At 34.4% G+C, this 13,024-nt stretch overlaps 1 protein-coding gene across 2 annotated transcripts; it reads left to right on the top strand.

Moving 5' to 3' along the window:
- The first annotated feature begins 8,270 nt into the window (after positions 1–8,270).
- Positions 8,271–12,832, top strand: LOC135584538 (NADH dehydrogenase [ubiquinone] 1 beta subcomplex subunit 2-like). Of its 2 annotated transcripts, none has more exons than XM_065168878.1 (4): positions 8,271–8,461; positions 10,216–10,261; positions 10,356–10,418; positions 12,549–12,832. In XM_065168878.1, exons 1-4 carry the CDS (start codon positions 8,352–8,354, stop codon positions 12,558–12,560), a joined length of 231 nt encoding a protein of 76 aa, XP_065024950.1. In that variant the 5' UTR covers positions 8,271–8,351; the 3' UTR covers positions 12,561–12,832. The 2 variants fall into 2 exon arrangements, with proteins under 2 accessions (XP_065024950.1, XP_065024949.1); XM_065168877.1 differs by having other exon boundaries at positions 8,281–8,461; positions 12,409–12,832.
- Positions 12,833–13,024: the final 192 nt, after the last annotated feature.

Here is a 13,024-nt window from a genome sequence, read left to right as displayed (position 1 = left end):
CCTCCTCTATTGAGGTTACCAACATCCACTAATGATCTTCATTTAATAGGCAAAAACTAATCACCTTCTTATAAAGCTTTTCTCCTTTTCACGGGTTCAAGAGATAACCCTTATAAGCCTCACGCCTCTTTTCTAATGATTATAAAGCTAAAGAAAGATGAGGACCTTTAGCACTTTTACAACACTTTTACACCCCCAACAATTAAAGAATTTTTTACTTTTACACATAAAGGAGTGAGGTATTTATAGGCCCTAAAGGTTTCAGAATTGGAGCTAAAAAGTCTCTTTTTGGATTTTCAAGATACTGGCAGTACCACTACCAAGTACTCTGACAATGGGCAGTACCACCTTCTAGTCTGGTGGTACTACCGCTTGACAGAGCCTCATAGACTAGGCTTTAGTGGTACCACCACCTGACAATATTAACTGTCGACGGTTTCATTGCTAATCATAGGTGCTCTACAAGCCAATCATGTGAGTGATGACATGTGTGACTTGACACACAATCTTTTTACTTATTATATTTTGGTATTTTATCACTTTATTATATATGTTGCTTGAATATATTATGATGTCCATGGACCTATGCAATGAGAATCGGATCATGATGAGATCATGATAAGAAGACCGATTCGCCTTTCAATATAAATCATAAATAATCCCGATCATAGGTTACTTGAGAGGGACATCGAGATAATCAGATATACTGGTATGCTATATACCCATCCATATGATGAATGTAATTGATCTTATAACTGCTTGTGTGGGGACATTAGGGATACAGTACAGGTGATCATTGGACAATGAGTTCACTAATTGATCCGCTTACAGAATGCTGGATGGTTGATGATGCCTTATTATCAGATAGCGATTTTGTAGTCCTAGTGGTATATCTGGTTCTTAGACTTGAGATACCAAGGATATCCTGTATAAGTACTTCACTCTTTAATACTATATTTATAAATCTGGTGGTTTCAGATCTAGCATAATCGATCATCGAGAGTGGTAGCCAACCTTACGAGGACTATTGAGTGTCGATAGAGGATCATCTACTCTCAGTGTCATGAGAGGAATATCCCATGTGTTCTTTCTTAGACAAATCCCTAGTTATGATCATTCAGATTGAGAGAGAAAGAGTAATAATGAAGAATCCGATTAGACCGAGACATAGCAAATTTGTCGGCAATTGAATACTTTGTTTAGGCATTTTGATTTACTACCACCTGAATAGGTTATGTATTTCCTTTTGCTGATAAAAGGGAGCAGAGAACTAAAAAGTACCATGATGAGTTGTACTCTTTGATATACTATACTTCTTACATTCTATGACGTATCCTTTGACATCATATAATTTCAATATTATGATACGCTTCTTGATGATGGTTTAATGCTTGTATTACTCTAAGAATTAGACTTGGTAAATCTTTTGAATACATAAATTCCTTGATGCATTCTTTGAATTTCTCAGTTTTCTTTTTAAATCAAGAACGTTTTTCTTTCTCGTGATATTTATAAAAGAAAAGATTCAACTTTTAGTATTTACAACTTGATGTATTATTTCTCATATGATGATTATTTGCAAAGTTAGGGATATTAAATTGTCCAAATGTATGAGTTTATTGTATATATTTTTCGGGCTTTCTCGATTTTTTAAAGCTTTCATGAAATCTAGAATATCAATTTACTTGGTATCAAATTTATTTCCTACTCTTGATCGATCACTTAATGATTTTTGATATACTTAGTCCCTTCACTCATAGAATTAATTGACAAATATATCTCTCATGGATTTCACTCTTGTGAATTTTTAATGAGAAATGGATTTGATTTATGAAGTTTTATTCATGATTTTTTTTTATGCTTCTTTCCCTCTTCCTTGCTCTTCCCATGAAAGAAGAATTTTCATGGATTTTAAGTATATGATGATCACTTGTAAGAATGGGGATTTGATTTCATATGGATATCTTGATCCTTTTTATAAATCCTTTCTCCTTGTTGAACTAGAAGCTTGATTCAATGAAACTCATTTATTTTCATTTAACTTGGTTCAAATCCTTTTATGAATTTGGTTCTTGATGAATTCGTTCTTTACCCTTTTTCCTATCTTATTTTTATGATAAAGGAAGAAAGAAACTTGTATAAGAAAAACCAAAAAGCTTTTGCACATCCAAAATAAAAATATTAGCTTATCCAAAAGTAGTTATCATGCAAAGTTTTTGCTTTTCTCATTTTTGCTAACTTAGATAACTTAGTGTGGAACATGCTTGAATTTTTTTTTTTTTTTACTACACTTACACTGTTGAATGGTTCTCCTTTTTGTTGATGACAAAGGGGGAGAAATATGGCAAATTGATAACAAATTGGCATTATGAATATTTGAGATAAATGTATAAAATGTATCTTATCATAAATGCTTGAATATTTTATGAATGCTTGAAATATAATTGGAATCGTCAAATACATCGCAACACATCACAAATACTTGAAATATATCAAAATGTATTTCATATGCATCATATGTATCGAAGATACTTGAAATGTTTCATGAATACTTGATAATTGTGCATCATTATGATAAGGTATCATGAGCTTAATTTGCTATTTATAATTGATATCATACCTAGGAATGATGAATTGTCATCTCTTATCGAGAATTATTATTTTGCTAAATTTTATATTTGAAATTCGTATCATACTTAAAAATGATGACTATCTATCATCATTAGACTTAAAAATAGATGTCATGCCTTGACATCATTTGTATTGTGATAAATACGTGATATCATACTTTTAGATAGTAAATCATGATTGGTATAATGATGTGTATGTCGATAAGTTTAAATGAATATTACTTATTGGTTTAATACTTGAATTCAAAAGCCTTGAATTCAAGAGTGTCTTTTCTCAAGTATGGCATATAGATAGGGAGAGTTAAAGTTAACTCCGTCGTCAATTGATTGTCATCATAAAAAAGAGGGAGATTGTTGAATCTCGAATTTTGATGATGAAATTAATTGACAAATTATTTGATCAAATTTATATATTGAGAAAAGTGTACAGGATTAACTACAATAGCAATCAAGGCATAAAGCAAAATGAAGTGCTGAAGTCAAGATCGAGATTTTGTTAGGAGTTCGAGAGTTCATCGAAAGTCTGGACGTTTATCAGAAATTCCACTAGAATTAACCGAGAAGTCCAAGAGCTTGCCAAAAAAGCTCATAGGAACTCACTAAGAATATCGTCGTGAAGCCAAGGAGCTTACCATGAGTCCACTAGAACATTACCGAGTGATCATCGGAAGTTCGTTAGAAGATCGTCGGAAGATCACCGGAAGCTCACCAGAAGAAACCTAGACTAATCAGACTTAATTTGCTTAGTATATGCCTTAAGAATTATAGTTAGCACTAATTAGGATTAGGTTTAGGGGGTAATCCCACTAACTTAGTTAGGGGCAAACTGAGCCCATAATTAGATTGGTTTTGGTCAAATTCAAGGCCCAACCAAGTTGCTAGACCCTGTTTGGCGATGGCACTGCTAGACTGGGGCGGTGGAACCGCCTAGGGAACGGTCTCTCAAGTGGTCTGAGCGGTGGTACTACCCAGATTGGGTGATGGTACCACCGGTAGTTATTACCTTCTAGGTGGTGGTACTTGCCTATCAAGCGATGGTACTGTTAGAGCTCAGTATTCGAGACTCTGTCAAGTAGTGGTACCACCCATTATTAGAGTATTAGATGATGGTACCGCCAATACCCCGAAAACCCTAGATGAGATACTATTTGGCTCCAATTTTGAAGCCATTGGGACCTATAAATACCCCACCCTTTTCTGCATGAAAATGTAACAAAGTGCAAACAAAGTGTGAAAAAAAACTCTAAGTGTTGGGGTGTTAAAAGTGTTGCAAAAGTGAGAAGAGTCTTCTTCCCTCTCTTTAGCTTTGTAATCATCCAAAAAGATATGTGAGGCTTGTAAGTGTTATCTCATAAACCCGTAAAAAGAAGAAAACACTATAAAGAGGTGGTTAGTCTTTGCCTATTAAAGGAAGACCATCAGTGGACACTAGTGACTTCGCTCCCCCTCTCTTAGTGCCGCTCTTGATCATAACATAAATGACCTTGACCAATGATTTATCTAAGTAATAACACATGAGACATTCCTCTTATAACACCGAGAGTAAATGATCCTCTATCAATACTCAATAGTCCTCGTAAGGTTGGCTGCCACTCTCGATGATCAATTGTGTTAGATTTGGAACCTCTAGACCTATAAGTTTAGTATCAAAAAGTGGAGTACTCATACATGACATTCTTGATGTCTCAAGTCTAAGGACCATATACACCACTAGGACTACGAAATCGCTGTCTAATAATAAGAAATCATTAACCATCCAGCATTCCATGAGTGGATCAATCAGTGAACTCATTCTCCAATGAGCACCTGCATTATATCCCTAGTATCCTCACACGAGTAATTACGAGACTAACTATCTCCATCATATGTATGAGTATATAGTACATCAGTCTATACGGTTATTTAAATATCCATCTCGAGCAACCAATGACCGGGATTATTTAGGATCTGTGTTAAATCAATCTTTTTATTGTGATCTTATCATAATCTGATTCTCATTACATAGATCCATGGACATCATAATGTATTCATGGAACAAGCAATATAAAGTGATAAAATATCAAATAATATAATAAGAAGAAAGAATGCATATTATGTCACACGTGCCATCACTTATGTGATTAGCTTGTAAGGCATCTATGACTAGTACATTAAGCCTAAATCAGACTAATTTAGACCTATTCGAAGGCTTATTCAATAACCCATAATTGGGTCAGGCCATGGCACCGCCAGACCAGGCAATGGAACCACCTATGAGCTAGAATATATGAAGTGTACATTTTTCGAAAAACCCAATGGTAGTACCACTAGTGTCTAGCAGTGATATTACCCAGACTGGCAGTGGTACCACCCAAACTAGCGGTAGTACCACTCGTACATAGTCTTCTAGGATATCAAGATGTAGTATCGCCTAGATTGGGCGGTGTTAATACTAGTGCTCAGTGTTGTAAGCGGTGGTACTACCTAGCACTATCGGTAGTATCGCCAAGAACTTGAAAACCCAAGGATGAGACTTTTTTACTTCATTTTTTAAGTCATTTGGGGCCTATAAATATCTCACTCATTCTTGCTTGAGATAGTAAAAAAAGTGAATGAAAAGGCTTGTGATTTAAAGTTGTAAACTTTGAAAAGTGTTAAGTGTTCCTCTCCAAGTTTAGAGCACATTTTAAGGGAGGTGTGAGACTTGTAAATGTTCTCTGCTAAATATATGAAAAGGAGAAAGAATTGTAATAAGGGTGGTTAATCTTTGCCTATTGAAAGAAGATCGTTAGTAAAAGCCAATTGTCTCGACGGAGGAGGAATTGAGAGTGAACATAGGTCGCGATGACTGAACTACTATAAATTTGATATGCATTTTCTTTTATACTCTTTATTGCTATTACTTTTTAATTTAATTACTTATTATACTTACTCATATTCTAAATCAAGCATATTTTTTTTGGAAGAGATCATAAAATTTTATTAATAAGTTCAAGAATAGTTATAACTTTTACAAAGAGTTCTTAAACCATTGACAACATTCGTAAAATGGGTGTATATGTCACTAATGGTTTCGCTTGGTTTCATTTAGAACAATTTATAACTATGCACTAAAAGATTAATCTTATATTCTTTAACTCTACTTGTGTCTATTAAATGTATGCCAAATATCATGTATAGTTTTACATATAAAAACACGATTAAATTCATTCTTATCTAAAGTATAAAATAAAGTGTTCATAACTTTAGTATTTAAAGAAAATATTTTCTTCTCAAAATTATTTCATTTATTCATTGATTTAAAGGGTTTTTGAAACTAAATTCAATGATATTCCATAAATTAAAATCTGTAGAAAATAAGAAAATTTTCATTCATATTTTTTAATACAAGTAGTCCGTCCCATTGAATATAAGAAGATGAGTGATGGAGTGACACTCTTAATTACCAAAAAAACTATTTAATCTCTCTTGGGTGTTAAACCAAACGAGAGAACTTGGCTTTGATATCAATTGTTAAGATCGTAAAGGGGGGTGGGCAGGGATTAGTGCTTTCGAAATAAAGAACCGATTTAAAATTTTTTTTTTGATCAAACCCATATTGAAAATACATTTAACTTGGAATGTGAGTAAAAATATCGAGCAACTAAATCAGTAAGCAATTAGAATGAAAAGCATATAGGAAATGCAAACTAGATTTATAGCAGTTCTAATCGTCCTGACATACGTTTAGTCTTAATTTTTTTTACTCGAGACTATCAGCTTTCACTACCAATTTTCTTTTCAACAGGCAAAGATTAACTATCCTTGTTACAATTCTTTCTCCTTTTCATAAGTTCAAGAGAGAATCTTTATACTAGACCTCACTCCTCCCTTAAAAAGACTTCTAAACCGTAGGAGGAAGAGACTCAACACTTTAAGAGATTACAATTTTTTTTTCCTCAAGAATTCTTTATCTTTCTTCTCTTTTTCTTGCTATCCCAAGTAAGAATAAATGAGCTATTTGTAAGCGTCGACTTAAAAAATAGAGTCAAAAATTTAAATTCTCTGATTTTCGAGAGATTTACCTTTCCATGCTTTCAAAAAATCTATATGTGCGATGGATTCTCCTACTTTAATTGATTTATTTTTTTATGATCCAAGTTAGTCTTGTGTTACTCAAATACTCATTAGAATATAACCTCAATTGATTTCATCATAAAAGTTTAAAATTCAACAAATATTAGTATGAATTTCATGATTGACTTACCAAAAATTTAAATAGGTATAAATTCTATCATTATTAGTGCAAATCAATTTTCCAAAATGGCATATTGCATTTCTTAAAAAAATACCATGGATGTTTTTTATATTACTAATCTTTATTTTTATAAAGTGGTCAAACTTTATAGAATACCTAATCTATCACATTAAATACATCATATAGAGATATTAAATTTTTTAATTAGTTTTGAAAGAGTTGATGAAAGAAATTTAACACATGAGATTGTTAACAGAACCTGGGGTAATATGCTATGATGTAAAAAGTTCAAAATATTGAAATTTCATGCTTTATCACGTTGAATTTGCTTATAACTCTATGATTAATCGTTGTACTGATAAGTATATATTTGAGATTGTTTAATCATTCTATCTGAATTACTTTTATTAAGTCAAAAGAGAGAGGATTATGCCATTATCATAATATAAATTCATTAAGAAGTAAATAAAAACTAGAAGCTAATAACCAAGTTTACAAAGAAAAAGGTAACAAGTATTACCGTGTGAAGAACTTTGAAGAAGGATATCTGGGTCTTTTTCCAATAAACACTTATAATAAACTCGTAGAAGAAAATTAATTTTTGTTCTCATGAGAATTAATAACAATGCTTATAAGATTTAACTTCCTCCTGACATTCACACCCATTTGAAATTTAACATCTAGGATTTATTAGTTTATCATGAAAATAATGACAATAACTTACGAATAAATTCTTTTTTACTTGAGGAGAATAATATAAATTATGATTTATTAATTAGGGTTGAGGCATTAAATGTACAAAAGATCTATAAAAGGGGAGAGAAGAAAAACTGACGAGACATTCTAGTTTTTAAAATTTTATTAGATTTTTATATTTTAAAATACAAGTTATTAGTTATCTCTTAAAAAATGTTCTTATTTGTTCTCTCTCTCTTCCTTTTGTTGCACATCGTGTCCATAGGCAAACTTTGTTAGTTTGTTTAATTGTAGCTTGTATGTTTTCGCAATATATGAAGATTCGTTGAGAATACAATATGAAAACTATATGAGAATACAATTTATTGAGAATACAATATGATATAACCCAGCCAAATATGATTATTATCAATGAGAGAGAGAGAGCGGGAGAGAGAGAATGGCATATAATACGTCTACATACATGTATAAATAAATAAATAATATATATATTTATATTTATGGACAACCAGTGATCAATCTCAGACGCTCATCTAAAATAGATACCACCTCTATGATTTGGCTATGAGACCTGGGTTTTGGATCCGATCCATTAACCTCACAAGTCGGATGTATTTGATCTGAATCCGATACCCCGCTCCAATACGTAGGGCAGGAATCGACTCAACATCCCATCATTTTCGGATCCTATGTAGATCCGATCCGACTTCGACCTGTTAAGTCCAGATCCACGCTCGTGGTGAGTTTTCGCTTGTGGCGGGCGATTCAGCAGATCGGTAGATCGATCTCATCGAGAGAGAGGGAGACGGATGGGCGGCGGCGGGGATCACGGTGGGAGCACGACGTACAAGGGCTTCACCATCCACCACCCGAAGCGGTGGCACGTTGTCACCGGGAAGGGCCTCTGCGCCATCATGTGGTAATCTTACCTTGAACCCTAACTCTCCAAGCTCCTCCTTTTGATCTGTCAATCGAGATGGTTACCGGAGAGGGTGCAGATGTTTCTCTCAAGAAAGGGTGTAGATTTTTCTCTTGTAAGTACTGGGGTTCTGATCTGGTAAGATTTGATGCTAATCCGTGGGGAACCCCTAAATGGTGGTCATTGCTGTCCTCGATCTAACAGTCAGTCTGTCTTAGGCCGTATTCCGGGATCTATGGTCTAATTTTTAATCTTGATACATAGATCGTACAGACTAACCAAGAATTCCTCCCTTCTACACCTCGAATTTAAGCTATCCTTTTGGCTTACTCTCGTCTCAGGTAACAGTTTGCTTCCATCATTTTATCTGAAGGAGAATCAGGAATCACAATAAAAATTAGTTTTTTAAAATTTATGATCGATCTATTTCTGAAGAACATTTGATTGGTTCTGTTGGTCCGTGTGGTTTTCCATCTGTCACAGTTGACTGGGACTTTGTCACGACCTACAAATGGCATCGTTAGGATCACAGAAAGTTGGTCTCGGATGATGCCTATTTTATGACAACTCCTTTTCTGATTACTGATCAATTAGCTTTTCTATACTGCTTGAGTGGTTATCATTTTTGTCCTAACACAAAACCCTTGGTCACTTATCTGAGTTGTCATTTGTATCATAGTTGGTTTCCAGCAATAATTGGGGTTAACATATCACCAGTAGATATATAAAAGCACTTTACATAATTTGTTTTTTAATGTCAGATCTTGTCCAATTTTTGGGGCTTAAAATAACATGACATAGTGAAGTTTTTGAATGATGATTTACATTCTAGTTTAAACTTAATGTATGGGCATAGTGATATTTTTTAAGATAAGCTATTGCAACATCACTTCTGAATGTGGCCTGGAAGCAAGGCAGTAATACGATTGACTGCCTTGTATAAGCTCTATGCAAAGCCATTAAATGTTGAATGTTGCAGCTTTAGGACTTGAAATTGGTTTCCTTCCCTAGAGCCTTCTAATCTTTGTAGCTGTTTTCCTTGTACACACCATCCTTTAGGGTTCCATCCTTTGAAATCAATCGGAACTTTGGCTTGATGGACTCGGGCCAGGATTTCGATTGAGTTCAATCAGCTCTGTGACATGGTTTCCTGAGAAGATTGCTGAACAATTTGCACAATACTAGTTCTACAAGGGGACTGCCCTTACTGTGTTTACTATGTTCCTTGACTCGAGTACAGCCAAGTGTTTGGAAGTTGTCTGGAAAGTTCAGGTAGCTTAATTGAGGGGGATGAACAATGGCCATCTAGGTCTGGAAGATCCAAGCCACACCTTGTGTGTTTTGATGGAAGGTGACACGGGGTGGTTGCAAACCAATCACCTGGTTGTATATTAGTCAATTTATTCTCAAAATCAGTGTAATGTCTATCACAAGGTCATGTTCTCATTCACTGCTTGGAGGTCATCCATTTGGAATGCAGCTAATACGTGTCACTGAGTGCTTGTAGATAGCAAGTGTACAATAGCATGTGCATCCCCTGTATATGCCATTGAGCCAAAAGAAATAGATTTGTATTAAATGAAGAATTGTTTCCAACATAGTGACAATGGTGACACTTGTACATAGCAAGTATACAATAGCATGTGTGCCCTGTATTTGCCATTTAGTCAAAAAAATAGATCATATTGTGAAGAATTTTTTTCAACATTGTGACAACGGTGATCCATTTGCAGATTTTTTTTTTCTATTTGCAGGTTCTGGATACTTTACAGGGCTAAGCAGGATGGTCCAGTAGTGTTGGTAAGTTCATTTATCAGAATATTAACATATCCACTGATTTTTGGTTCTTTTTTCTATCTAAATATATATTATGGTACCAATACTATCTTCATAGGGTTGGCGTCATCCTTGGGAAGGACATGGCGACCACTCTCATGGCCATGGACATGAACATGAGGTACTACTGTGCAACTTACTCCTTAAGTTTGTTTGATTCTTCTGTTTTACTTGGGCATGTTTCATTATCCTGCTTGTGCCCTTTGGGACAGAACCGTTATATGCCTTCTACCTGGTTGTCCTAGCATATAACAGATGTAGCACCTATAATGAAAAAGTCCTATTTGAATAAAGTTTACATGCTTTTCTTTTATGTGAGCATAGACATTTGCATGGATCAAATTTAGCTCATCACTTCATATTTACATAATTTGCACAATTGGACTATTAATTTTGATCAAGCATTTTGTACAGTTACTATGTGCATAAATTTATTTCAAACTTCCTCACACTTGAAGAATGCAAATTTCTGCTGATACTATTTGAGGAAATGGCCTGCCTTATCTATTATAAATTTTAGGAGAAAGATTGCAGGTAGAGATTGGAAAGTAGGAAATAAAAGGGAAGCAGTAAACCATATTAAATATCATCTCCTGACAAGTGATTTCCCCATCCCTTGTGCAGTATGAGATCTTGAGCAAACCTCATGGTTTTGGCCATCATTCATTCTTTAATTATACTCGAGTTGTTCCTCCCTGCACCGGAGCATGAAGTGTACACATATGTGCCATTTGCTAAATTCAGAGCAATAGTATGCAGGTGCATATTCGGAATAAGGGTTATGGACCTTGTGAGTTATGCTCCATCCATCTGATAAATCATTACATATCATGAAGATATGATCAATATCCTCAATGATGGTAGTCACAAGAAAGGAGAGGGTAAGTGGAGTCTGCTTGATTTATGGACCTTGCTAAATATGCTCCATCCATAATGATAAATAAGAACATGTCACTATCCCAGTCCTGTTGTTTTCTTAGGAAGACTTTTGTATTAGGAAGACTGGTTGGGTATGATTGACTGTAAGTCCATGTAACAGGATGATATGACGTAGGTGGTAGTCAATTAAGTTGCATTATGGAATGTGGCCATATAGAAGATCTAGATAACATGAGTAAATATCTGGAAGGCATTCCATAGGATGTGGTTTGATTACCCATCTTTACAAAATTGTGTTGCAGATGCATTGTTCATGATGATTGATGCAAGGGTAAAATCATCCATGTAACAGGATGATATTATGTAGGTGGTAGACAATTAAGTTGCATCATGGAATGTGGCCATATGGAAGAGCTAGACAACATTAGTAAATATCTGGAAGGCATTCTATAGGATGTGGTTTGATTACCCATCTTTACAAAATTGTGTTGCAGATGCATTGTTCATGACGATTGATGCAAGTGGTAAAATCATTAAGGGTAAATTAGATGTCTTGCCAAATGGTGGACCAGTGTCCGTACGTAAATGCATTCTTCCATTGGACCCTGACAAAAAATATGCTGTTGAGTGTTCTCCATGGGAATTTTTTCTATGTATACTACCACCACACTTTTTATTGATGGATGAAGTCATATTAGGATGGGAATTCAGACTTGATGTGAAGTTAGATGAGACCACAAAGTGGTTAATGGATACTCAATCCACCTGTCTGGTACAAGGCACAATTATACTTGGATCATATCTGTAATTTTTTTTTGCATTATATCCTTTGCTAGTTTAGTTCCTTTCTTTCTAGTCTGTTTTTAGTGCACTATAGGTATCTTTCTGGTTGATATGTTTTCACTTTGTATTTTCATGCTCATTTTAAACTATCTAGATTTGAATATTGATAAAATATAACGAAATCAGCTGTTTTCTTATACAATAAAGGGAGCTTCTTTCTTATGTTCCACATTTTTATGATCATGCTTGAAATATCTAATTTGAAGACTCAACCTTGGACTGTACCATGCAAGATTATCGAATTACATTACTTCATGTGGTTTACATATGCTTCATTTGGCTTGAATCGATGAGTTTATGCTAGACTTTGCTAAACCATGGTCAGAAGTATTTCTGGTTCTAAAATTATGGTATTTATCAATTTCAACTTTTACATCTTCTGCATATAGGATAACTTCGTTTGGTAAAATACTGGTGGTATTTCATTGACTAATTGGATAACTTCTTTTGGTAAGAACACCTAGCCGGTTGTTGACACTGGTAAAGAGTTATTGAAAATAATGTTTGTACCTCACCTGCTGCCGAACAGGAATCACATTAGGATCGCGGCCGTGGCCATCAAGGGAGTCTCCAATCTGTTATGTTTAACAGATCAGTTTACTGAATAAATTTGGTTTGGGACATGTAGCAAACTTGAAGATGTTTATCCTGTTCGTTCTGCTATATACTGGACCAGTGGAATGTCATTGTACAAGTCAATGAACTATGACATCAACGCTACTGCAAGTACTTTAGCGTCTGCATATTTGTCCTGTGAAACTTTTTAATAATTGTTATTTTCTTAAATTACAGAAATCTCATTATTGTTGCCGAGATTGGAAGAGGAACATTTGATAAAAGTATAGATAAATATAATCGGGTCTGCAGGTTTTTATAAAGCTATTCAGTTGAACGAATGAATGAAATATCTCAAAGATGAGTTGAGCCTTGTTATAATATGAACCCATGCGCTTACCTATTGTCATGGATTTAATTGAAATTGTTTAAGTCATGAGTTATTTTTAC

This window comes from Musa acuminata, chromosome BXJ3-9 (assembly GCF_036884655.1).
Source record: "Musa acuminata AAA Group cultivar baxijiao chromosome BXJ3-9, Cavendish_Baxijiao_AAA, whole genome shotgun sequence".
In the NCBI taxonomy this organism is placed as follows: domain Eukaryota; kingdom Viridiplantae; phylum Streptophyta; class Magnoliopsida; order Zingiberales; family Musaceae; genus Musa; species Musa acuminata.
This window is presented reverse-complemented; position numbering and strand designations above follow the sequence as displayed.